General features: G+C 38.2%; 1 protein-coding gene across 4 annotated transcripts in view; it reads right to left on the reverse strand.

Moving 5' to 3' along the window:
* The window catches only part of MAEL (maelstrom spermatogenic transposon silencer), a 49,565-nt gene extending 33,970 nt beyond the window's left edge, over positions 1-15,595 (reverse strand). For 2 of the 4 annotated variants that reach the window (XM_081489293.1, XM_081489290.1), the window contains exons 1-5: positions 15,382-15,595; positions 15,040-15,132; positions 13,683-13,782; positions 12,587-12,742; positions 11,236-11,277 (exon numbers count right to left, since the gene is read on the reverse strand). In XM_081489293.1, coding sequence (XP_081345419.1) covers positions 11,236-11,277; positions 12,587-12,742; positions 13,683-13,782; positions 15,040-15,132; positions 15,382-15,513 — 523 coding nt within the window. In that variant the 5' untranslated portion in view covers positions 15,514-15,595. The remainder of the gene's footprint in view (positions 1-11,235; positions 11,278-12,586; positions 12,743-13,682; positions 13,783-15,039; positions 15,133-15,381) is intronic. The other 2 variants (XM_081489292.1, XM_081489291.1) reach the window with 2 other exon arrangements.
* Between the last annotated feature and the right edge of the window lie 11,450 nt (positions 15,596-27,045).

The raw sequence follows: 27,045 nt of genomic DNA on the forward strand, positions 1-27,045 counted from the left end.
AGGCAGGTCAAGTGGTCTGGTATTCCCTTCTCTTTAAGAATTTTCCAGAGTTTGTTGTGGTCCACAAAGTCAAAGGCTTTGGCATAGTCAATAAAGCAGATGTTTTTCTGGAACTCTCTAGCTTTTTCAATGATCCAACCAATGTTGGCAATTTGATCTCTGGTTCCTTGGCCATTTCTAAATCCAGCTTGAACTTCTGGAAGTTCACAGTTCACGTATTGCTGAAGACTAGCTTGGAGAATTTTGAGCATTACCTTACTAGCGTGTGAAATGAGTGCAACTGTGTGGCAGTTTGAGCACTCTTTGGCATTGCCTTTCTTTGGGACTGGAATAAAAACTGACCTTTTCCAGTCCTGCGGCCACTGCTGAGTTTTCCATATTTGCTGGCATATTGAGTGTAGCACTTTCACAGCAGCATCTTTTAGGATTTGAAATAGCTCAACTGGAATTTCATCACTTCCATTAGCTTTGTTCATACTAATGCTTTCTAAGGCCCACTTGACTTCACGTTCCAGAATGTCTGGCTCTGGGTGAGTGATCACACCATCATGATCATCTGGGTCATGAAGATCTTTTTTGTATAGTTCTTCTGTGTATTCTTGCCACCTCTTCTTAATATCTTCCGCTTCTGTTAGGTCCCTACCATTTCTGTCCTTTATTGAGCCCATCTTTGCATGAAATGTTCCCTTGGTATGTCTAATTTTTTTGAAGAGATCTCTAGTCTTTCCCATGCTATTGTTTCCTCTATTTCCTTGCATTGATCACTGAGGAAGGCTTTCTTATCTCTCCTTGTATTCATTGGAACTCTGCATCCAAATGGGTATATCTTTGCTTTTCTCCTTTGCCTTTCACTTCTCTTCTATTCACAGCTATTTGTAAGACCTCCTCAGACAACCATTTTGCTGTTTTGCATTTCTTTTCCTTGAGGATGGTCTTGATCACTGCCTCCTGTACAATGTCACGAATCTCTGTCCATAGTTCTTCAGGCACTCTGTGTATTAGATCTAATCCCTTGAATCTATTTGTCACTTCCACTGTATAATGATCAAGAGATCGATCCAAAAAGAGGAATTAACAATTATACATGCAATCAACATAGGAGCACCTCAATGTATAATGCAAATGCTAACAGTCATAGATATTCTGGTTTGATCTCTGTGTTGGGAAGAGGAAGAAATGGGCCTCTGGGCCTGGAGGAGGAAATGGAAACCAATTCCAGGATTCTTGCTGAAAAAAATCCCATGGACAGAGGAGCCTGGCAGGCTACAATCCATAGGGTCACAAGAGTCAGACACAACTGAGCAACCGAACAGGACACACACACGAGCCATAACAGGAGGCATCAACAGTAACACAGAGTGGCAACTTCAACATTACATTTATATCAATGGACAGATCATCCAAACCAAAAATCAGTAAGAAAACACAGGTCTTAAATACACATTAGACAGACAGACTTAACTGATACTTATAGAACATTCCATCTGAAAGCAGCAGAATACAAATTCTTCTCAAGTGCACATGAAACATTCTCCAGGAGTGATCACAGGCTAGGCCACAAAGCAAGCTTGGGTAAAACTGCAATTACATCAATCATCTTTTCCAACCACAACACTAGAAGATTTTTTTTAAATCAAGAAAAAAAAACTTAAAAAAAACACTCAGAGGATAAACAATATGCTGCTAAATAACTAATGGATCATGGGGAAAAAAAACAAAGAGGAAATAAAAAAATACTTGAGATAAATGCAAACAAAAGCACGGTGATCCAAATTTATGGGATGCATCGAAAGCAGTTCTAAGAGGGAAGTTTATAAGCAATACAACCTTATCTCAGGAAACAAGAAAAATCTGTCAAATAAAAAAATCTAACATTACACCTAGAGCAACCAGAGGAAAAAACAAAAATTTAAAATTAGCAGAAGGAAAGAAAGAGAGCAGAAATAAATGAAATGGAGACAAAACAATAAATTAAATAGAGACAAAATAAACAACAGACAAGGTCAATGAAACCAAAAGCTGGTTCTTTGAGAAGATAAACAAAATTGATAAACCTGCAGCTAGACTCATCAAGGAAAAAAGGGAGAGGGCTGAACTCAAAACTAGCAGTGAAATAAGTAGAAATTATAACAGATACCACAGAAGTACAAAGAATCATAGGAAGCTACTATGAGCAACTATACATCAATAAAATGGACAATCTAGAATAAATGGACAAATTATTAGAAAGGTGTGTGCGTATCTGTGCTCAGTTGCTCAGCTGTGCTTAATTCTTTGAGACCTTATGGACTGTAGGCCACCAGGCTCATCTGTCCATGGGATTTTCCAAGCAAGAATACTGGAGTGGGTTGCCATTTCCCCCTCCAGGGGGTCTTCCCAACCCAGGAATGGAACCCATGTCTCCCATGTCTCCTGCACTGAGCCACCTGGTAAGTTTATTAGAAAAGTACAACCTTCCAAACCAGGAAGAAACAGAAAATACAAACAGAACAATCACAAGTACCGAGATTGAAACTAATTAAAACACTCCCAACAAAGTTAAGTCCAGGACCAGATGGCATCACAGGAGAGTTCTATTAAACACTTAGAGCAGAGTTAATATCTATCCTTCTGAAACTATTCTGAAAAACAGCACAGGAAGGAACACTTCCAAACTCATTCTATGAGGCCAAAATTAGGCAAAGACGACACACAAAAATATTAGAAGCCAACATCAACTAACAAAGATGCAAAAACCTCAACAAATACTAGCAAACTAAATTCAACAGTATATTAAAAGGATCATACATCATGATCAAACGGACTTATCCCAAAGATACAAGTATTTTTAAGTATCTCCAAGTCAGTGTGATGCACCACATTTACAAATTAAAGAAAATCCATAGAAAAGTGGGCACAGATGGAACATAGCTCAACATAATAAAGGCCATATATAAAAAATTCAACACCATATTCAATGGTAAAAAGCTAAAAACATTCCCTCTAAGACCAGGAACAAGACAAAGATGTCTACTCTCACCACTTTTATTGAACATAGTTTGGGAGTCCTAGCCAGGGCAATCAGAGAAGAAAACAAAAGGAACCCAAATTGGAAAAGTAGTAGTATTACTGTCACTATTTGCAGATGACATGATACTATACATAGAAAATCCTAAACATGTTACCAGAAAACTTACTACAGTTCATTAATTCAGTAAAATTTTAGGAGACTAAATTAATACACAGAAATCTGTTGCGTATCTATACACTAAGAAGAACAGAAAGAAAACATAAGGAAACCATCTCATTTGCCATCACATCAAAAAGAATAAAATACCTAGGAATAAACTTAATCTAAGGAGGCAAAAGACCTGTACTCTGAAAACTAGAAGATGCAGAGGAAAGAAGTGAAAGATGACACAGATAGATATACCATGTTCTTGGATCTGAAGAATCAATATTGTCAAAATGATTATACTACCCAAGGTAGTATACTGACTCAATGCAATCCCTATCAAATTACCAATGGCACTGTTTTAAGAGGACTAGAACAAAAAAATCTTAAAATTTTTATGGAGACACAAAAGACTCCAAAACAGCCAAAGCAATCTTAAGAGGAACAGAGCTGGAGGAATCAGGCTCCCTGCTTTAGATTATACTATAAAGCTACACTCATCAAAACAGTACGGTACTCATACAAAAACACAGAACAACGGAATAGGATAGAAAGCCCAGAAATAAACCCACTCACCTATGGTCAATAATCTACAGCAAAGAAGGCAAGAATATACAATGGAGAAAGGACAGTCTCTTCAGTAAGTGGTGCTGGGAAAAATGGACAGACACATGTGACAGAATGATATAATATTAAAACATTCTTTAAGAATGTACACAAAAATAAACTCCAAATGATTAAAAACCTAAATGTAAGACCAGATACTATAAAACTCCTAAGAGGAAAACAGAACACTCTCTGACATAAATCACAGCAGTATCTGTTTGGATCCACGTCCTAATAACAATAAAAACAATAATAAACAAATAGGACCTAATTAAAGCTTTTACACAGGACTTCCCTACTGATTTAGTTGCTAAGACTCTAAGTTCCCAATGCAGGAAGCCCTGGTTCAACCCCTGATCAGAGAGCTAGATCCCATATGCTGCAACAAAGTTTGAAGATCCCATGTCCTACAACTAAGACCTGCCTCAACAAAATAAATACATAAATAAAAATAAATAAATATTTAAAAGCTTTCGCACAGCAAAGCAAACCATAAACAAAACCACAAGACAACCCACAGAATTAGAAAAAATATTTTCAAATGATGCAACCTACAAGGCGTTATTCCCTAAATCTACAAACAACTCATGTTGCTGAATATAAAAAAAATAAAAATAAAAAAAATATGGGTGGAAGATCTTAATAAACATTTTTCCAAAGATGTACAGATGACCAAAAAGCACATAAAAAGATGCTCAACATTGATAATTATCAAAATGAAAATCAAAATTATAATGCAAAGAAAAATTATCACCTCAATAATTTTGATTTCCAAAATTTGCATTATAATTTTATAAATTTTACAAATATTTTTATAAATTTTATAAATACAAAATTGCATTATTAATTATAGTTCCCACTATGATTTATTGCAAATTATAATTATATTATAAATTGTTATAATTTATATTAGTTACTATAAAATTTGCATTACAATTATAAAATGAATTTTCACTATAATTTTGATTATAATGCAAATAAAAATTATAACCCAAATCAAAATCATCACCTCAGAATGGCCATTATCAAAACGTCTACAAACAGTAGATGCTGGAGAGGGTATGGAGAAAAGGGAACCTCCTACACTGTTGGTAAGAATGTAAATTGGTACAACCACTATGAAAGGAGTCTGGAGGTTCCTTAAAAAAACTAAAAAGAGAGTTTCCATATGATCCAAGAATCCTACTCTTAGGCATATATCCACAGAAAACCATACTTCGAAACTATACATACACTCCAATGTTCACTGCAGTACTATTTCCAATAGCCAAGAAATGGAAGCAACCTAAATGTCCATCAACAGATGAATGGATAAAGATGTGGTACATATATACAATGGAATAAAAAAGAATAGGGTAATGCCATTTGCAGGGATTTACCCAGCATCCAGTGGTTAAGACTCTGCACTTCCACTACAGAGGCACGGGTTTAATCCCTGGTTGGGGAACTAAAATACCACATTGTGTGCAGTGGTGGGGCCTCCCCCTAAAAATGCCATTTGCAGCCAATATGGATAGACCCATAGACAATCTCTATAACTTACAGAGATTATCACACCAAGTGAAGTAAGCCAGACAAAGATATATATGGTATTGCTATATGTGGAATCTAAAAAAAGGAAAATGATACAAATGAACTTATTTACAAAACATATTCACAGATTTAGAAAACAAACATGGCTACCAAAGAGGAAAGGGAAGGAGGGGAGGGATAAATTAGGAGTTTGGGAATAATATATACACACTACTATATATAAAATTGATAATCAACAAGGACAGGGAACTCTACTCAATACTCTATAATAACCTACATGGGAAAAGAATCTGGGAAATAGATATACATACGTGTATAACGATCAGTTTTCTGTTCACCTGAAACTAACACAATGTTGTAAATCATGCGTGTGCTGTGCGTGCTAAGTTGCTTCAGTCATGTCCAACTCTTGGCAACGCCATGGACTGTAGCCCATCAGGCTCCTCTGTCCATGGGATTCATCAGGTAAGAATACTGGAGAGGGTTGCTGTGCCCTCCTCTAGGAGATCGTCTCAACCCAGGGATCAAACTCATGTCTCTTACATCTCCTGCACTGGCACGCGGGTTTTTTATCCCACTCAAGCCACCTGGGAAGCCCAAATCAACTATATTCAAATATAAAATAAAAATTTAAAAAGAAGCTGTGATATATACATGCATAGGAATACTACCCAGTCATTAAGAAGGAATAAAACATTGCTATTTGCTGTAATGGATGGACTTGGAGGACACTATGCCAAGTGAAATAAATCAGACCAACTGTATGATATGGATTATATGTGGATCCAGAAACTACAATAAATTAGTGAATATAAAAGAAGACTCATAAATATAGAGAATAAACCAGTGGCTTCCAGTGGGCGGAGGTGCAATATAGGGGTGGGGGAATGGGAGGTACTAAGTATGAGGTGTAATATAGACTCAAGCATGTATTGTACAACATGGAGAATATAACCAACATTTTGTATTAACTATAAGTGGAAAGTAATCTTTAAAATATGTATAAAAATTAAAATAAAAATGCACAAACACTTCCCTAAAAATCCCCCAAATACTAAGATTAGAATCCTGTGATTCTAAATCAGGAGATTCTTAATCTCAATAGCCTTTTTGTGAAGCACGATAAATTGTATGTGGAAGAGCAAAGAGACAAGAACAGCCATAATATTCCAAAAGAACAAAGTTAAGTAAATATTATGAAAATATTGTGTTTTAACAATATATGGGCCCTAAAAACAAGCAGATTAATAGACTCACACATAAACAGAAGTATGACGTGATACAGGTGGCACTACACATGGGGAACACACTGATTATTCAATAAATGAGACAGCTGATTATCCACATGGGGTAAAAAAAGAAACTGAATCTCTATCTCACATCATACATAAGTCAATTCCAAGTGGTATAAGATCTTGGAACTATAAAATAAAGATATTTTCATGGCCTTCAAGGAGAAGGGAATTCTTTATCTGGGGTTAAGGATAAAATAAGTGTATCTCATCTGACCTTTTGGAAAAAATTTTTTTTAGTTTTATAGGCTTATTTAATAGATGATTTGTAAAGCAGGAGTCCATTTCAATGTTTATCTACTTGGATTTTGGAAGCATAGTATTAATACCATGTCTGAATAAGATGGTGCCCATTATAGATGAGCATCCCCTTCGAGTATGGGCAACTCCACGGACTGTAGCGATCAACAGATTGCATTCCTAATGCTGATTTTCCTGAGATTTGCATTGTCTTGCAATGTTATGTGAAACTAATTACATAATTCTCTTTGGAACTTAACCTCCCAACCCTTATTGTGACTACAAAGTGGTTTACAAGATATTTAATGAGGTGCTATGTTTGTGAAATAATACCATGTAATTCAAAAACACTATCGAATAGCAGATTACTCTGTGTAGTAGTTAAGTCCTTTCGGATAATTTTAATTGTGGTCATTTTCTGATTCTCATTGCTGGGAGTTATTAAATCTTCGCAAGCATCACCAATATTAAATGTTGAAAGTCCGTTTAAACTGTAAAGTTGGAGCAACCGTCTGTGTTTGAACAGATAAAATAAAGACAGCTTTGTGTGCCCAGGAAGGAAAACTGCACCAACTGCTAGCCAGTCTTGTCTTAAGAGCCACGTTTTCTTTTTCCTGTGTTAATAATCAAGATAATTAGTATGTGGCCATTTTGTTACCCTTGCTGCTGCTGCTGCTAAGTCGTGTCAGTCATGTCCGACTCTGTGCGACCCCACAGACGGCAGCCCACCAGGCTCCTTCGTCCCTGGGATTCTCCAGGCAAGAATACTGGAGTGGGTTGCCATTTCCTCCTCCAGTGCATGAAAGTGAAAAGTGAAAGTGAAGTTGCTCAGTCGTGTCCGACTCTTCGCGACTCCATGGGCTGCAGCCTACCAGGCTCCTCTGTCCATGGGGTTTCCCAGGCAAGAGTACTGGAGTGGGGTCCCATTGCCTTCTCCTTGTTACCCTTAAGAGAGACTGCAGTTCTGAATTTCTGGTTCAAGATTTTGGCTGCTATAGAAATTTTATTTCAAATATATTTTGAATTATAAGAACAAAAAATTTTTCTATTTTTTTTCCAGTTAATTGGAATGATTTCCAAATTTCTGCAAGTAAGGTAATTATAAGTTTAAAGAATTAAGCATTTATTGGTAAATAATGTATATATTCTTATTCTGAGAAATATAAGTGGGTCAAGTCAAAATAAATTCTTTAAAGTTTACTATAAAAAAAGTAAAAGGGAATTCTTAAATAAGACCCCAAGCACCCACAAGCTATCAGGGAAAAAATTGATACATTTACTAAATTAAAAATAAAAACTTCTATAAATTAAAATACTCATGAGAGAAAAATGAAAACTGGTATCTGCACACGATTAAAATAATCAATAAAAACAGATATATTATAAACTTCCATATACCAATAAAGATGACACACAATCCAACAGAGAAATAGGGAGAAAGATGTCATTTAAAAAATACACATAAAAGAAATATATAGAATATGTGGGGCTTCCCTGATGGCTCAGAGTAAAGAATCTGCCTGCAATGAAGGAGACCTGGGTTCAATCCCTAGGTTGGGAAGATGCCCTGGAAAAGGGAATGGCTACCCACTCCAGTATTTTTTTTTTTTTTAATAAAACATGTATTTATTTGGCTGCTCCAGATCTTAGTTTCAGCATGTGGGATCTAGTTCCCTGACCAGGGAATGACCCAGGCCCCATGCATTGGGAGCACAGAGTCTTATCCACTGCACCACAAGGGAAGTCCCCACTCAAGTATTCTTGCTTGAAGAATTCCATGAACAGAGGAGCCTGATGGGGCAGCACATGGAGTTGTAAAGAGTCAGACACGACCGAGAAGTTCAATCAAGCAAAATAAAATACATTATTTAAATATGTACTTATCATAAAACTATTCATAAAACAAAGGAAATAACACGAAATTCAGAAAAGTGGTTCTCTTAAGGGGGGGATGAAATCAGGGAGAAATATAGGGGCTTTCAGTGATAACAACAAAGTGCTATTTCTTCAGTTGACTGGCAGGTGCACTGCTGTTCATTAATATTCTTTAAACTTTAAGTGAATGTTATAATTGTTTTATTTATTTATTTTTTAATAAATTTATTTATTTTAGTTGGGGGCTAATTACTTTACAATATTGTAATAGTTTTTGCCATACATTGACATGAATCAGCCATGGGTTTACATGTGTTCCCCTTCCTGGACCCCCCACCCACCTCCCTCCCCATCCCATCCCTCTGGGTCATCCCATTGCCCCGGCCCTGAGCCCTTGTCTCATGCATCGAACATGGAATGGTGTTCTGTTTCACATACGATAATATACATGTTTCAATGCTATTCTCCCAGAACGTCCCACCCTCACCTTCTCCCTCAGAGTCCATAAAATTGTTCCATGCATCTGTGTCTCTTATTCTGACTCGCATATAGGGTTATCGTTATAATTGTTTTATATGTGTATGAAGCTTCGTTTTAAAAGCTGAAAGACCTTCCATATAGGAAGCTAAAAGCAGTTTATAAGGCTTGGCTCATGTTAAAGCAGAACTTACCTCTCAAAATGATTAACTATAAAAAGGAAAGCAGCAGAGGGCCTCTGGTAAAGTATGGGAGAATGAGAGGGCCCAAACCTCCTACCCATGGCCACACCCCCAACACACACACACAGAACCTGAATTCCCATTCAGAGGAACATTGTAGGGGTGGGTGGGACATGGGAGACTATCAAAATCTCTTCCAATCTTAAAATTCTTCAATATAATGTGCTAAACCATAATGCCCATGAAGCCTTAACTTGGTTTCACCCATACTTATTAAAAACCAGATAGCACAGGAGCATTAGGAAGATCTGAATGTACTATCCTTAGCTATTAATCATGTATATCTCTTTCAGTGTGTTACTGTGTGAAACATCAGCTGGATTACACTATCCTTGGTATTTTTAGCTACTCTGTTGACACAGCTGTCATTCTAATACAGTTATTTATCTTATTGAATTGATACATTTCCTAGGGTTATCAAATTGGCAATTTAAGACATGCTTAAATTGGTAAGCTCCAAGTATCTTAGGTTTCCTGAGTGAAAAACATTGTGCTTGGTTTCAAATAGTGTGAAAAATAACTCAAGAAAACATTCTTGGAAACCTTAATAGGTTTGTTTTCAAGACTTTCTGTTAATCACTTAATTCTGAAAACACTGCAAAAGTAAGTTTTTTAAATGATTTTTAAAAAAAATTTAATCAGAAACAAAATAAACAGTAAGGGGCATTCTCACAAATGAGTGTCTGACATATAGGGATTCCAAAGCATTCATGCGATGAACAAACCATAAATAGAGCTTAAGTAAAAATGTGAAATTAATTCACCAGCTAAGTTTCTACTTTTACTTTTTTACTACTACCTATTTTGCTAAATAGCTTCAGACAATTTAACACTTGAGATGAGCTAGGTTCACATCTCAAAGTTACAACAGCATTTTTATTCTATATATTTTTTTTCACCCAAAGCTACATAAGGGAACTTACTAAAAAACTGCCTTAAACTCCTTGTCGCAAAGTCTACAGCTCTGATTCAAAAAAACAAAACAAACAAAAAAGGGACTAATACATATGTTTTACGAACACTGGGAAAAACTCAAAGAACACAATCAAAAATGAATCTAAAATATTATCTTCATTTATAAAGAACAATATTATAAGTATTACAAAACAACTGCTTGTTATAGCAGATTTGAAAAACTTATTTCTAATTTCAAACACTTCTACAGACTAGTTGTCTACATTTTTAAGAAAAAAGTTTTAAACACTGACATTTTGAATAAAAACTAAAAAGCAAACCTATTATCCTGATTTTCATTTGAAAAAGAAATAAGAAACTGGTTAAAATCTAGTTTCTAGAAAAGAGTACAAGAGGTCAGATCTACACAGTCACATCCTTCGGTTGCAAGATACTTTACACAGAAACCTGTTTTCCTCATCTGAAAAATCAATCCATAGCTGTTTCATCTGTTTAATGCTATTGTTCTGTTACTTTTGAAGCATAAACTTTTCCCCCCTTACTTTTGAATGGACATTTCTGTGAATAGTCCTAAATCTAGATAACCTTATACCTGTTAGAAGACCTACCTAAGCACCTGGCCAATAAAGCCACTGATCTTCAAGCCAAAGGATATAATCAGAAAAAAAAAAAAACAGAACTAAAACCACAATTTCCATAAAAAGAAAAGGACATTATTCCATCATTGCTTGTAATTTAAAAATTTTTGAGGCTTACATACACTATCTACCACTTTTAAGAAGATTTACCAACAATAATTTAAGATTATCTTCCCCCAATGTTTTATGTGTCTGTTAAAGAGCATCGTAACCAGGTAGCTTATACCCAATGCCTATATTCTATCCTATTCCTTTATACTTACTTGCAGCCTGACAATGAAAACGAAATCCTCGTGGAATTTCACCTGTAATTCAAAATATTTTATTGAGAGATGCAGAAATCCAGAAGCTCTTGGTTGTACTACAGTTAATATTCCATAGGATGACCACATCATAACATGGGTAATTGCTATTGTTATGTGAAATTACAGAAGATTTAAACCTCAAAGGAGTTTTTTCCTAACCAAAGGTATGATGACTATCAAAGAATTTTGGTATATACCCCACACTATTTTAAAAAGTTAGTCCTCACAGAGAAAGAAATACTAGGTAAAGAAAATCTGTGCTAAAGGAGTCTTAGCCAGGAGTCCATATAATAGGCCACAGTTCACGAGGCCCTTGATATACTAAAATAACTGACATATTTCTCAGAGGAAAGTCTCTGAGTTCTGCCTTTTAATGTTTTACACCTGTTCAAAAATTGTCCTAAGCAGCAACTCTCACTAAGAAGGAAAATTTGTTTTCCTGTTATTTCAAAACAAGGAAAAGTGCTGGATTGTCCTAATCAATTTTAAAGCAACTGACAAAACTAAAGATGAAATTATTCTTTCCCCAAACTGTTCTCCCTATATATTCCTCCCACTAATCTCTAAAAGGTACAGTACTCCCCTAACTACCATCTACCAACTTGAGAACTGAATCAAATCCTATGTGTTCATTACTAACTGCTTTTGATGGGGTAGAACAGTAGTAGGAATAATAATATCTGAAAGTCTTTTAAATACTAGTCTATTTCCATACCTTCTCATGTATTCTTTAGAAAAGTAAAAGTGCAAGTTGCTCAGCCGTGTCTGACTCTTTGCAATCCCATGGACTACCGTCCGTGGAATTCTCCTGGCCAGAATACTGGAGTGGGTGGTCGTTCCCTTTTCCAGTGGCTCTTCCCAATCTAGGGATCGAACCCAGGTCTCCCAAATTAGAACAGCCCTCCAACAGGTATTATCCCTACTTTACAGATAAATTAATAGGTTCAGAAAGGATAAATATTTTGCTCAAGATTACAAGTCAACACCAAGTTAAAAACTAGGAACTGCTGAGGTGAAGGATGGGGTAAAGAAAGAAAAGAGCAAAGCTTTCAGGAAATTGTAAGACTACAGATAAGCAAACAGCAGGCTACAGATTTTTTTCAGGCATTCTATCTGCTCAACTTTAATGCTTGCTTGAGATTAAAAGCCTAAATCAGAAACTCTGTCAACACTTCATTCTCAGTATTTTTTCACCCAGTCTACATTTGAAGAACTCACCCATGCAACAGCTTTTAATAAAAATACTATTATCAAATAAGATTGATATAAAAAAGTAACATTTTAGCATCTACTCTAATTGGCTACTTACCAGGATTTATAAAACTGTGGAAATCTGCCATAATACCTTCTTGGAGAGAATATTTAACACAGCCTATTTCACAAGGGAGGAAGCGCTGTTCACAGTGAGGAGGTAGCTCGCCATGGCTAAAAATATTCAAAAAATAAAAAATGCCTCCAAGGAGAGCTTTAAAAAAAAAAACACAACACAAACAGATGAGCATCTCAAGATTTACTCCTTTGATAAAAACAAAAGTTTTAGAACCTTTCTCCTTCTGTTCCTATATTCCTAAATGAATTGGAAAAGAGAAAATAAATCAGGTATATCACATAAATTTTTATAACATTTACCAAGGATTAAAGCAGTAACCACTCTTTTCATGAAATAACAAAATTATTCAAACTTACAGCCAGCTCTACATAATTTAGCTATACATAAGCCTTGAATGTGAGTAATGACTTAAGAAAAGCTGTGACCCATATTCAAGAAATATAAGGGTATGGAAAATAAAACCAAGTAGAATCAATATAGAAAAATTCTAGTACAAACTATGGACAGTTTAGTTCATTCTTTATCTTTTACCAACACACACAAGACCACTTAATAAATTCTCTATAAAGGAAGAAAGAAATGTGAGAATGTAATAAGGGTATTATTTACCAGGATTGGCCACACTTAAGGACTGCTAAAGATTAGTAAGTTTTTAACAAAGTCAGAACACATTTAATTAAAAAAAAAAAAAAAAAAAAACGCCAGAAGGAATAGCAAGGACTCTGATTAACTATATTCTTTGCTGCCCTGGGCTCAATTTACCTTTACTTTTAAAACAAACATATTTAAAGGTCTAGCTATAAACACTTGAATTCAAAAAGTATGTCTAATAACATATAAAATGGTAGAAACCAAGAGACCAGATTTTTGTTTTTTTTAAAAAAAAACCCAGTGTTACTTCAACAAACGCATATTACCTTATCTTTTACAACTTTAGTGCCATCATGTTTGAACACCATAGTCAATTACTTTGAAATCCAGAATCAAAATGAAGAGAAGACACGTTTACTGATCAACATAACAGAATTTTAAGTGCCCAGATTTATATAAGCAAAACACTGTAGGATTACTCTACCTTGATCACTTTTTAGAGACAAGCCTGACAGATCCGGGGGTGAAACATTCTGCTTTGGTACAAGCATGCCTGGCTTCCTCAATGGGGTGCAAACAGGTTTCTAAAGAGAAAGGTAATCATTTGACTATATATTTAAACTCTTGCCCACTTTATATCATATACTTAAGTTTAGCAAAATAACTTTGAAACAACCCATATATTACTTTAGTAACCACTCCAAGCCAATAAACCCAATGAGTACATAAATAAATGTCTGTTACACTAACACCTAAAGGCAGAGGATGGCAAAATCTAAAAATATTTTGAATCAAGGGGCTGAGTGGTAAACATCCAGTCCAATTACTGCTGAAAGCCATTTCCCCACTACTGATAATCTAATCCTATGGAGTCACATAATACATGCTTGTCCAGTGGCCAAAAGAATATCATTTGTCAAAGTACTCTAACACCGTTTGTTCTTCACTCAACGTAAAAACCAGATTGTGCTGACTCCGAGTCTCAATGATGTATATGTAGAACATGACTTTTATTTTGAGGGGAAATATCTTAAGAAACCGTAGTGAAAAGACAAAAAAAAAACAAAATCGGGGCTCACAATTATAATTAGGTATTAATATGAACTCAACTGAGTAGAGCTTCTACTCAAACATAAATCCATAATATAAAGATCTCTCAAACCTAAAACAAGCAAAACTCTTGAATTTCAATCCAATGTTAGCAGTTTATAATAATAGAATTTTTGGTATGTCAGAATGGGAAGAATACAGAGGGAGGGGGTAAAATTCTACATTTACCTTGCCTTTTCTAGACATGAATCAGCAACAGATTTTATTCAGTGCTTTAACATTCTGCTACACAGACATAAATTCAAATAAACTTTATTCAACTCTTACCTGTAAGGCACACAAAACATTAATCAACATCCACAGATACTGTTATTTCACCATTTTAAAAACAGATTGGTGTCATTCAAAAAGAGAGAATGGACCAAACTACTGTTAAACATCTGAGAAAAGATTCTTCAATCATAAAAGAATTTAAAAGCACTCTTAGAGGCGATCTAGTACAAATCCTAAATATCAACACTCCCTTTTGCTAATCATGGTTTATTGGTTGCAGGTTTCCTAATGGGATTTCCCCCAGCCTTCACCATCAAACAAAACCAACGTGTGCCCTAGTTCAGGAGCCTGCTCGTTTTTCAGCAAGCGTTCTGACATCAGAAAATGAAAAACTCTTTTTTGCACTCACCCAAATCACCCAGTCGTCTACTCTTGACATTAATCCATTCACTCATCCAGCACTTACTGAGCATGCCTACCTGTGAGGCCAGTGGCTGCTCTTCCCTGGTTAACTTTACCTGCTTCTCCGAATGCCCGGAGTCCTTCCCCTGGGCAGCTCTCCATTCTCGAGCCATTTCTGCATATTTCTCCTTTTCCTCCTCCCTCAGGAGCTTGAGGAGAGGGAAAGGGAAAACAAGAAGCAGCAGTGAGGGCCTAGTGCCTGGGACCCCGCAAGCACATGCCTGGACATTACTGGGAGGCGGTTCCGGCGTCGGTTTGCCCTGGACCGGGGACGGGGAGCTTCCTCTCCCTCCAGCAGTGCCCAGGGGTCACTGGCCATCTCAAGGCCTCTTTCCCTCCCGCCTTACCCTCCCACTTGCCAACTGCCTGGCCCCGGGCTCACGGGCCTCCAGCCTTACCGCCCAGTCAGCGGAGCAGTAGGGGATGGCATCAGCGACGCGAGCCACAGGCAGGCCTCTCCGCCGTAGTTCGGGGATCTTCTCCTGCACGAAGAAATAGTAGGCATTGCGGCTGGCCCTGCGGTTCGGCATGGCGAGTATAGCCAGGCCTTGAAGCGAGCCTGAGACAGCACCCGAGGCCGGCGCCCTCGCCGGGCTCCCGCCCTTAGTAACCGAGGCTGTGGCTTGCACGCGCAGGTCTCCAACTCTCAGCCAATCAGGGCGCGGTGCGCAGGCGCATTGGCCTCTCCGGGAGAAAAACAGCCTGAGACCGGAAGATTCCGCCTCGAGCGACCGTAGAGGCGGGGTGGAGGGGGAGCTAGGACACAGGTGCCAAGCATTTTGATTGGCTGAGATGAGTCGGTGGGGGTGTTGTCACGAGGATGGCTTGGAGAAATTTCTGTACATTATTGCGTAATATCCTTCAAAGTAGGTAAAGAGGACTAGCCAATGCTTCAGGTTCTTCCGTGCTTTACGGTTCGGTTCAGTTTAGTTCAGTCGTTCGGTCCTGTCCGACTCTTTTCAACCCCATGGACCACAGCACGCCAGGTCTCCCTGTTCGTTACCAACTCCCGGAGTTTACTCAAACTCATGTCCATTGAGTTGGTGATGTCATCCAACTATCTCATCCTCTGTCGTCCCCTTCTCTTCCTGCCTTCAATCTCTCCCAGCATCAGGGTCTTTTCCAATGAGTCAGTTCTTTGCATCAGGTGGCCAAAGTATTTGAGTTTCAGCTTAACATCAGCGCTTCCAATGAATATTCAGGACTGATTTCCTTTAGGATGGACTGGTTGGATCTCCTTGCATAACAAGAGACCCTCAGAGTCTTCTCCAACACTACAGTTCAAAAGCATCAATTCTTCAGCGCTCAGCTTTCACTATAGTTAAACGCTCACATCCATATATGACTACCGGAAAAACCATAGCCTTGACTAGACGGACCTTTTGTTGGCAAAGTAATGTCTCTGCTTTTTAATATGCTGTCTAGGTTGGTCATAACTTTCCTTCCAAGGAGTAAACGTCTTTTAATTTCATGGCTGCAATCACCATCTGCAATGATTTTGGAGCCCAAGAAAATAAGTCTATCACTGTTTCCACTGTTTTCCCATCTATTTGCCATTAAGTGATAGGACTGGATACCATGATTTTAGTTTTCTGAATGTTGAGCTTTAAGCCAACTTTTTCACTCTCCTCTTTCACTTTCATCAAGAGTCTCTGTAGTTCTTCACTTTCTGCCATAGGGTGGTGTCATCTGCATATCTGAGGTTATTGATATTTCTCCTGGCAATCTTGATTCCAGCTTGTGCTTCATCCAGCCCAGAGTTTCACATGATGTACTCTGCATATAAGTTAACTAAGAATGCTGACAATATACATCCTTGACATACTCCTTTTCCTATTTGGAACCAGTCTGTTGTTCCATGTCCAGTTCTAACTGTGGCTTCCTGACCTGCCTACAGATTTCTCAAGAGGCAGGTCTGGTGGTCTGGTATTCCCATGTCTTGAAGAATTTTCCACAGTTTGTGGTTATCCACACAGTCAGAGGCTTTGGCACAGTCAATAAAGCAGAAATAGGTGCTTTATGGCTGAAAGGGGCCAACTCTGTGCCAAGATTGTGGAAGGTCTTGGGTGGAGGGGGACAGAGGGAGGAACACCATGAAGGAGATCTTTTCCCTCAAAAAGTTTACAATCTAATGGGGGGAGGGGCAGGTAAGATGACAAAAGCAAGAGAACCAACCAGAATGATTTGATTTGGTTTCTGCCCTCATTCTTACACATTATTTAAGAATATGTTTTTTTAAAACATGGTTTTTCGTAAGTATTATAAAGGAAACACTTATAGTAAGAGGCTGAGATTTTAAATACTGTCCTTGAATAAAGTTTTGTAGATTTCCTCATAAAGGTCTGATTCACTGTATTCCTTTGTTAGTTTTATTCCTAGAATGTATTTAGAAGTACTATATATGTTTCTTTTTTCCATTATGTTTTATAATTAGTTACTGCTGGTGGGTAGAGAAAGGTATTGATTTTAGTGTTAATCTTGTGTATTTAGACACTGCTGAATTCTCAAATTAATTCAAATAGTGTCAGTCAACATTTTTGGATTTTCTTGGATATGTGCTTCCCAGAGAAATGTCCATCTGTGTTCGGTTTGTTAAGTATGTGTATGCATGTTGTATATATATGTTTTAAAAGCAAGAACAAGATTAAAAAAAATTTTTAATGTTTTTTTGTGCGTCTTCTCAGATGACTATATGGTTTTATCCTTTGATTGTTTAGTATAGTAAATGATATTGCTAGATTTTTCTGTTAAAGCATCCTACCATTAAGCTCTTCTCAATCATGCTTGGCATTGCTTATTTTTTAAAGTATACTCAATGTGAGATTTTTGCCTCCTTGATTAAAGTGATATTAAATTATGGATTTTTTCCATGCTATCCTTACAAAATGTTGGTGTAAGCATTGTAATAGCCTCATAAAATGAACTGCCATCTTTTTCTCTGTTCACTTTGAAGAACAATGGCATTACCTATTCCTGGACAATTTGATAGAACTTCACTAATAAAACTCTTTGATCCTAGTATATCTATGGAGAATGGAGTTGACCTTTGATTACCATTTCAGTATTTTGCATGGTTATTACTCTTTAGGTTTCCTCACTTTCCTTCAGCTAATTTTGGTAACATTCCTCTTTAGAAAATTGTTTCATTTAGGTTTTCACTTATATTGCTATAAAATGTAGGCAAGGATGTCACACAACTAGGATTTTCGTACAGTGACAGTCTGTTATATAGATAAACTTACATTTACCATCAGACCCAGAACTTCCACTCATGTAGGAAAAATGAAAAAAAAAAAAAAAAAACACTTGGAAATGAATTTTCATAGCAGCTCTATTTGTAAGAGCCTCAAACTGGACAACCCAGATGTTCATTAAAAGAGGAATTGATTTTAAAATTGTGGTATATCCTTATTAGGCTTCCTGGTAGCTCAGATGGTGAAGAGTCCACCTGCAATGCAAGAGACCTGAGTTCGATCCCTGGGTTGGAAAGGGCCCTTGGAGTAAAGAAAGGCTACCCACTGCAGTATTCTTGCCTGGAGAATCCCATGGACAGAAGAGCCTAGTGGGCTACAGTCCATGGGGTCGCAAAGAATCGGACAAGACTGAGTGACTAACACACACACTTATTAGGCTGCTATTCAGGAAAGAAATGCAATAAACTATTGATATTTAACATGGATGAATTTCAGGATAATTTTGTTGAGTGAAAAAAGGAATATATAAAAGGGTAGATAGATATCTTTATTCCATTTATACAAAACTCAAGAAAAGGCCAAACTATTGTATAGAAATAAGATGAACAGCTGTTGTTTAGTTGCTAAGTCGTGTCTGACTCTTTGCGGACACTGCCCCTGCCCACCCCAGCCCCCACCTCCCCACCCCCCCACCCCAATGTCTGCCCCAGGGATTTCCCAGGCAAGAATACTGGAGTGGGTTGCCATTTCCTTCTCCAGGGGATCTTCCCAGACCCGGGATGGAACCTGTGTCTCCTGCATTGACAGGCAAATTCTTTACCACTGAGCCACCAGGGTTGCTCAAATCAGCAGTTACCTAGGGAGAAGAGGTGGAGGGAGGGGATTGACTGAGAACTGAGAAGAGAACCCCTGGGTTGTCAGAAATATTTTATACCTTGATTATGGTGGTAGTGGTTACAAGTGGCATATAGTTATCAAAATTTCTCAAATAATACATTTAAAAGGTGTGCATTTTATTGTGTGTAAATTATACTTCAATAAAGTTGATTTAAAAAACAAAACTTATTGGCATAAAATAATTACAATATTTGTTTATAATTTAAAACATACATATTCTAACATTGCTTTCCCTCTTCATTCCTAATGTTACTACTACCTCCTGTCTTTTTTCCCCTCTTGCAAATGTTTATTTTACTGATCTTTAAAAAAAACAAAACAAAACAGGTTTGGGTTTTATTGATGAACTTTACAGTTTTCCTGTTCCTTTTTATTTCTGCTTTAAGTTTATGGAGTCCCTCTGTCTATTTCCTTCAGGCTATTTTGTGGTTCTTTTTCTAGTTTCTTGAATAAAAAGCTTCATTCAAGTATTTTCAATTTCTGCTTACTACTATTGTTCTAGGTTTCTTATTTTTCCTTTTTCTGCTTTAGATGGATTGATCAGTATTTTTTACTCTGCTTTTTTTTACATTGGTTTCAAGTCATGCTTTCTATTTTGCTTCATTCAGTAGCTCTCTATATTTTTAAGATACTTGTTTTAAAACATATTTTTATAACAACTTATACAGTTAGTAGGTATCCATACCCATTCTTCTCAAATAGACAAGAAGCTTAGAAAACTATTGCTTCCCCTCACTTAATATCCCAACTCACTGCTCCACCATTCCACTTGTTATTATCTGGGATTTTAGTTTCAGATTTTTTTTATACCATTGTTGAGACATGATGGAAGTATAGTAAATTAAATACATATATCTAAAACATACAACTAGATGATTTTTAACGTATGTGTACAGCTGTGAAACCATCACCACCATCAAGATAATAAACATATCCACCCCCAAAAGTTCCCTTAAGCTCCTTGAAGTTGCCCCACAATTCACTGATACTCTGTTCATTTGTTTTTCCTTCAGTCTTTGTTCTCTGTGTTTCATTTTACAGTTTCTACTGTTTCTTCATGTTTACTAACCTTTTCTTTTGCGAGATCTAATTTGCTACTATACCCATCCAGTGTATTTTTTTGTATCAGATCATTTAGTTTTCATCTCTAGAATTTTATTTAAAGCTTTCTTATGTCTTCCATATTTCTACTTAACATGATCTATCTGTCTTCTACCTGTAAGATGGAATGTAGTTATAGTAACTACTGACTGTCTTTGTCCACTCATTCCATCATCTGTGTCATTTCTGGGTCTGTTTCTACTGGTTGATTTTTCTTATTATTATGGGTTTAATTTTGTTCTGCTTCTTTGTAAGCTTGGCAATATTTGGTTGGATGACAGTTGTAAATTTTACCCTGTTGGATGCTGCATATTTTTCTAACATATATTCTTGTGCTTGGTGTTATGTTTTTGGAAACAATTTGGGTCTAGTTTTACCTCCTTTTGAGGCTTGCTTTTATGCTTAGTTATTCAGAATTAGAGCAACCTTTAGGACTAATTTTCTCCTCTGCTGATATAACATGCTTCTGAGTACTGTGTCTGATAACCCATGAATTTTCAGGTTTTTCCACTTTGGGTAATGGAAACACAGACTATTTCTAGCCCTGTGTGAATTTCAAGGATTGTTCCTTCCAGTCCTTTCAGGTTGTTCTTTCCCTGGCACTGTATAGTTCCCTCCCACACATGCACTGATCAGTATTCAGCTGTAGCTCCAAGGGAGATTCTCAGCAGATTTCCAGAACTTTTCTTTGTGCTGCTCTCTTTGTCTGGTACTCTGCCCTGTGAACTCTAGCCACTTTGGCCTATCTAGACAACAAAATCCATCTTTCAAGGAGACCACAGGGCTCTGCCTAGGTTACTACTCTTGATTCTGCATTCTGCATACTCGCTCTGAGCAGCAACCTGGTGCAATCACAGGGCTCACCCTGTTTGCTTCTGTTCTTTCAGGGACTATTCGTCTCTGCTCCCTGATGTCCAGTTTCTGAAAAGATTGTTTAATATATTTTGACCAGTTGATAAATTCATTTCCTGTTACTCCATCTTGGCTCAAATTGTTTATCTTATTTTAAACACTTAAAATAATACTTGGATTTAACTGTTAAATGTTTAGATAGGTGATCAGAGGCAAATCTTTCTGAGATGTCATTTAAAATGAGAAAGAATGCAAAGGTATGGAGCTAGTCATGTTAAGAGTTGAAGAAGTACATTCCAGACAGAGGGAACAGTGTGTGAAAAAGCTTCACACAATAAAGAGCTTGGTGAATCCTGAGAACAAACAGAAGACTGGTTGGTGTTGCTGAAGTGTATCCAGTCAGGTGGAGTGTGGTGCTTACTGAGGATGGAGTGATCAGCAAGGACTTGGACATGGCCAGTATCAGGGGTTCAAGTATTATCCTAAGGATGTTGGTGGTCATTTAAGAGATTTTTTAAGTGTCACATGGTTTAGAGTTTAAGAAGGTCACTCTTGATGCTAGTTGGAGAACAGTTTCAAATCAAGAATGGGCATGAGGAGATGAGTTAAAAGGTTCCTTCAGGAGTCCATGTGAAATGATGATGACCTAGAACAGAGACATGGAGCAGACATGGAGAAGTGACCATGGTTTTAATTGTACTTTGTGGAAAAATAGAACTAGCCGATGGATTGGTTATAGAAGTGAGAGAAAGGCAGGAATACAAAGGTTTTGATTTGAGTAACACAGTGGCGAGTGGTGTCTTTTTCTAAAATAGCGAGGACTGTACTAGTACCAAAGAGGGTCTGCTCCTCATAATACTATTATCTGCTCCTCTCCTTCTTTGTTACAACTGATTTTTTTTCTGGTTTTACTTAAGTAAGGTCCTGTGTAAATAGAATAGTGTTCCCCTCTTACCAGCCACATGGATCTTCCTATTCAGAAATTCTACAGGGTGGCAGGTTTTTGTTTGCAGCATGCATGGCAAGGGCAGGGGAGTCAAGAATCCAGTTATTTTGAAATGCCTATTATACATTCGAGTGGAGATGTCAAGCAGTCAATCAGCTATCTATCTGGAGTTCTGGGCTAGCAATAGAATCTGGAAGTAAGCCACATAAAGCTGGTACACAGACTCATGGAAATGGATGAAATCACTTAGGCTGAGAGTGAAGGAGAGAAAAAGGACCCACAATGGAGTCCTGAGGAGCACCAGCATTTAGAAGTCAGTTCATGGCATCTGGTCCCATCACTTCATGGCAAATAGATGGGTAAACAGTAGAAACAGTGACAGACTTTAGTTTTTAGGCTCCAAAATCACTGCAGATGGTGACTGCAGCCATGAAATTAAAAGACACTTACTCCTTGGAAGGAAAGTTATGACCAATCTAGACAGCATATTAAAAAGCAGAGACATTACTTTGCCAACAAAGGTCTGTCTAGTCAAGGCTATGGTTTTCCCAGTGGTCATGTATGGATGTGAGAGTTGGACTATAGAGAAAGCTGAGCGCCAAAGAATTGATGGTTTTGAACTGTGGTGTTGGAGAAGACTCTTGAGAGTCCCTTGGGCTGCAAGGAGATCCAACCAGTCCATCCTAAAGTAATTCAGTCCTGAATATTCATTGGAAGGACTGATGCTGAAGCTGAAACTCCAATATTTTGGCCACCTGATGCAAAGAACTGACTCACTGGAAAAGACTCTGATGCTGGGAAGAACTGAGGGCGGGAGGAGAAGGGATGACAGAGGATGAGATGGCTGGATGGCATCACCAACTCAATGGACATGAATTTGAGTAAGCTCCAGGAGTTGGTGATGGACAGGGAGGCCTGGCGTGCTGCAGTCCATGGGGTCGCAAAGAATTAGATGTGACTGAGCAACTGAACTAGAAAAAGAATGGGGCTTCCCTGGTAGCTTAGCTGGTAAAGAATCCCCTGCAAAAGAGGAGACCCTGGTTAGATTCCTGTGTCAGGAAGATCTGCTGGAGAAGGGACAGGCTACTCACTCCAGTATTCTTGGGCTTCCCTGGTGACTCAGCTGGTAAAGAACACGCCTGCAATGTGGGAGACTTGAGTTTGATCTCTGGGTTGGGAAGATCCCCTGGAGAAGGGAAAGGCTACTCACTCTAGTATTCTGGCCTGGGAAATTCCATGGACTGAATAGTCCATGGGGTCACAAAGAGTGGGACATGACTGAGCAACTTTCACTAGAAAAAGAAAACCTAGTAAAAGTAAGGAAGAAGGAATGTCTGAGGAAGCAGGGAGAAAACTAGGGAAACTACGAGTTTCCAAGAGGAAGTACTTCATTCATTTAATAAATATTTGTTCAGAGTCTGCGCAGCGCCAGGCTCTACTTCAGGCACAATAATAAGTAGAACAGAACAAAGCTTATAACATAATGAGGAAGGCAGACAATAAAGAAATAAATAGCTATGTATATAATATGCTGTCTGAACATCTTATTGGACAATAAGTCTAATGAAGGAAGACAATGCAGGATAAGGGAATAGGGATTGATGGAGGGAACAACTTTAGGGTGGTCAGAAAAGGCCCTATCTGAGGAAATGACATTTAAGTAAACTCTAGAAGTGAGGAAACAAACCATGAAGATATCAGGCAGAGATCACTCCCAATCACGGGAATAGCAAGTGCAGACTCCAAGGTGGGCACAGGTCAGGGATGTCTGAGGAATAGCTGAATAAGTCTGTGGTTGAAGTGAAGTAAGCAAGGCGGGGGAGGGGTTCAGAGAGGATATTGCAGAGGGAGCTTGGGCCAAATCATACAGGGCTTACAAAGACAGTTTAAGAATTTTGGATTTCAATCTAAATGGGAGAGAAGCCATTAGCAATAAGGGTGGCTACTACTTGTTTAAAATATTGAGTATGAGGTGTGATTTTCAGCCAAATGAGTATGAAACCACCCCCAAAACATAGCATTTTAAGAGAATGTTTTTCTTATGGCATTTTTTTCCTGATGCTAGTTTAAATCAAGGCCCTGATAGTATAGAGTGCATCCTCCAACCTGTGCTAATAATAGTAATAATGGCTAACATTCATTGAAAGCTGTTGTGTCAGACTCCCTGCTAAACACTGCACAAGGGTTATCTGATCTCTCCTCTCCATAACAACCCTATGAAATAGATTCTATGATCTTCTGCATTTTGCAGAATGGGAAATTGGGGCTTCCCCAGGCCACACAGCCCATGAATGGCTCTGACCTCTGTGAAATCCCTGCTTCTTTAACACGAGTATTCCAAGCTGTTCATTATAGATGCTCAAGGATGTTTATTATACAATGCTTTGCCAAAGCAAAAAAGGGGAATTTCCAAGTTCCCCATCATCTCTAGATGTTGCCTGAATTCACACCACATTCCTGAGTAACTCAGCCTTAAGTCTGGTTGATTTCTCAGCTTGCTCAGTCTATACATATACAACCTCTTGTCAGGTTATGCGATTCCACTTCCTATGTCTCCCTGTAGCGTCTCTCTCACGCACAGTTTGCTTCCTATTTCTGCCATCCTATAGCTTAGTTCTGGTGCTTATTCCTTCTTGGGTTCTTATGATGAGCTCTCCCACTGAAGAGGCCTCTGTCTGTTGTCTCTCTTTCCACCAATACATCCTACATCCTGTGGCCACAATAACTTGGGTGAAATATATGTCTGATCTCGTTTTTCTGCTTGGATATCCTTATGGGTGGCCCATTCCCTGCAGAGTTAAGCCCAGGCCTGGCAGCCTGGCCTGCCTTGTTCTGACCTCAGCCTGCCTTTGCAGCCTCACCGCTGACTCACACTCCTGGCAGCAGGCCCCACTCTCACCTCGGCCCAGTGCTTGTGCATCTGCCCTATCTCTTGCTCCATTTCTGCTTTTAGAAACTCTGCCCAGATCATGTTTAGGACTTAGCTCAGGGGCCACCTTTTCATGATGACATCTCTGACTGGCTCTCTCACAGGTAACTGACCCCTCTCCCTTTGTGCCCCCATCATACCTACAAATGTCCTTACATAGGTCCTGCCACACTATCATATTCAAAGGCCATGTGTCTGTCTCTCACCCACCCCAACACACACACAGCCACACCCACATATGGCTACAGTTCAACTGTAAGCTCTTTGACAGAAGAGGCTGTGACTCTTCCATCTTTGAATACCTACACATTTTGAATTTCTGGGCAGCATAGTGTCTAAAATATAGTAGGTGCTCAATGAATGTGTATGGAATAAATAATGGATGAATTCAAGAAAGAGAGAAGAGAAGATGAGGAAAAGGGAAGTAGGCCTTGGAACAGGTTGAAATCAGACAAAAAACATCTTGATCATCTTTGTGTACAGGGAACTCACTCAGGATTGGGGTAGGAGTACAGAATTAACAGTCTATGAGACAGCCTCATGCTACAACTCCAACACAAAAGTCAAGGCTGCTGTTTTTTAACACTAGTTTTTAAGAGCCCACAAATGACCCTTCTGTTGCTTGAGCAGCTTCCTTTCATGATGTTCAGTGTTCTGGCTCTGTTTTCCCAATTGTCTTACCTGCCTGTTTTCTGGGGGGTGAGGCCATTGGATGACATACTTATTCACTTCCTTCCCTTAGGGTCCATCTTAGACCTGTGCCAGGGGAGAAGGCCTCTAGAAGAATGCTTAGGGCTGAGAAGCAATCTTCTAGCTTAATCACCAAAACCTAGAACCCAAAGAATTGATAAAATACAGAAAGACAGGCTCCCTTCATCATTCCCCCTTTGGGCTAAAGGATGCTGCTTGATTACTGGAATCTACTCTGCTGCTAATTTGGGGGTCTCTCAATGCTATTCTGATTTCCAAAGGATGCTAACACCGAAACAAAAAGAGAAACAAAAGCAAAAGCCAAAGATAGGGCTCATAACAGAGAAGCAGACTTACTTCATCTTTGGCTCTGTTACTCAGAAAAACTACAGGTTGAACTGTCAGTCAGTAAGGGCTCCCAGGGCTTCAACCTCTCATAATTAACAGCTCATGATTGAGACAGAATGAGAGCAGGTGTACATTTGGGGGCTTTGTATCTGGCTAAAGATATAGGCCTGACAAAACCCCTGTCATCTCTTCTTGCTGACTCTCTCCTTCCTCTAGGGATGTCCCAGAGACTGAGTAAATTGTCGCACAGCTGTACGTATTGTCTAAGCAACAGTTTCTACACTGTAGAACTATTAGCGCATATAGAAAATCTAAAGAAGAAAATATAAAGGAATGACTGTACTCCCTGATATAACCATTATTACTCTTTTGTTGTTTCCATTGACTCCTTTAAATGCAATTTCCATTTTTGGGACCATGCTCTAAATATAATTTGATGTTCTGCTCTTTTTTCCTGCACATTATCCTTGGATGGACCTCTATGGGGAAAATATAGAGAGCTAACTCAGGTGGGGGCTGCCTACTGTTGGCGGGGTCTGGCATCAGGATGAGGCAAGCTGACATCATCTAATTCTGTACCACCCCCTACCCCCAGCACCACTGCAGTTTGATTTGAAGCCCGAGACAGCAGGCTCTTGGGTTAAATCTGCTTCAAGTTCATGAAATTTTCAGTATGTTCTCCCAACCTTTTACTGTTCTTGGCAGTACAGCTTTTAAAATTCTTTGGCATCATGCACTTTATATTTGCATTTCCTTTCTTTAAAGCATTTTCTTAATGAAACAATTTATTCTTCAATATGAAAGGGCTTTCAAATTGCAAATGTTTCCAGTTTCTAGTACAGGGTGCTTAGAGTCTTCAGTATTTGTTTGTTCATATTTATTTATTTATTTTAGTTTCTCACATTAATTTAGTCTTTTTTTAAAAAAAATTATAATTCATTGAAGGTGGTTTTGAAGAGATGAGGGATGGGAAAGATAAACTGAAAAGGTAGCACAAGGGAAGGAGAGAAACAAAACTCAGATAAGAAACACGGTATCTGTTTGAAGGTCACATCTCATAGATTCCTCCTGGAAGACCAGATCGGACAGAAGTCGAAACGTGATA

This window comes from Giraffa tippelskirchi, chromosome 5, assembly GCF_054371585.1.
Source record: "Giraffa tippelskirchi isolate mGirTip1 chromosome 5, T2T-mGirTip1v1.2.pri, whole genome shotgun sequence".
Taxonomy (NCBI): domain Eukaryota; kingdom Metazoa; phylum Chordata; class Mammalia; order Artiodactyla; family Giraffidae; genus Giraffa; species Giraffa tippelskirchi.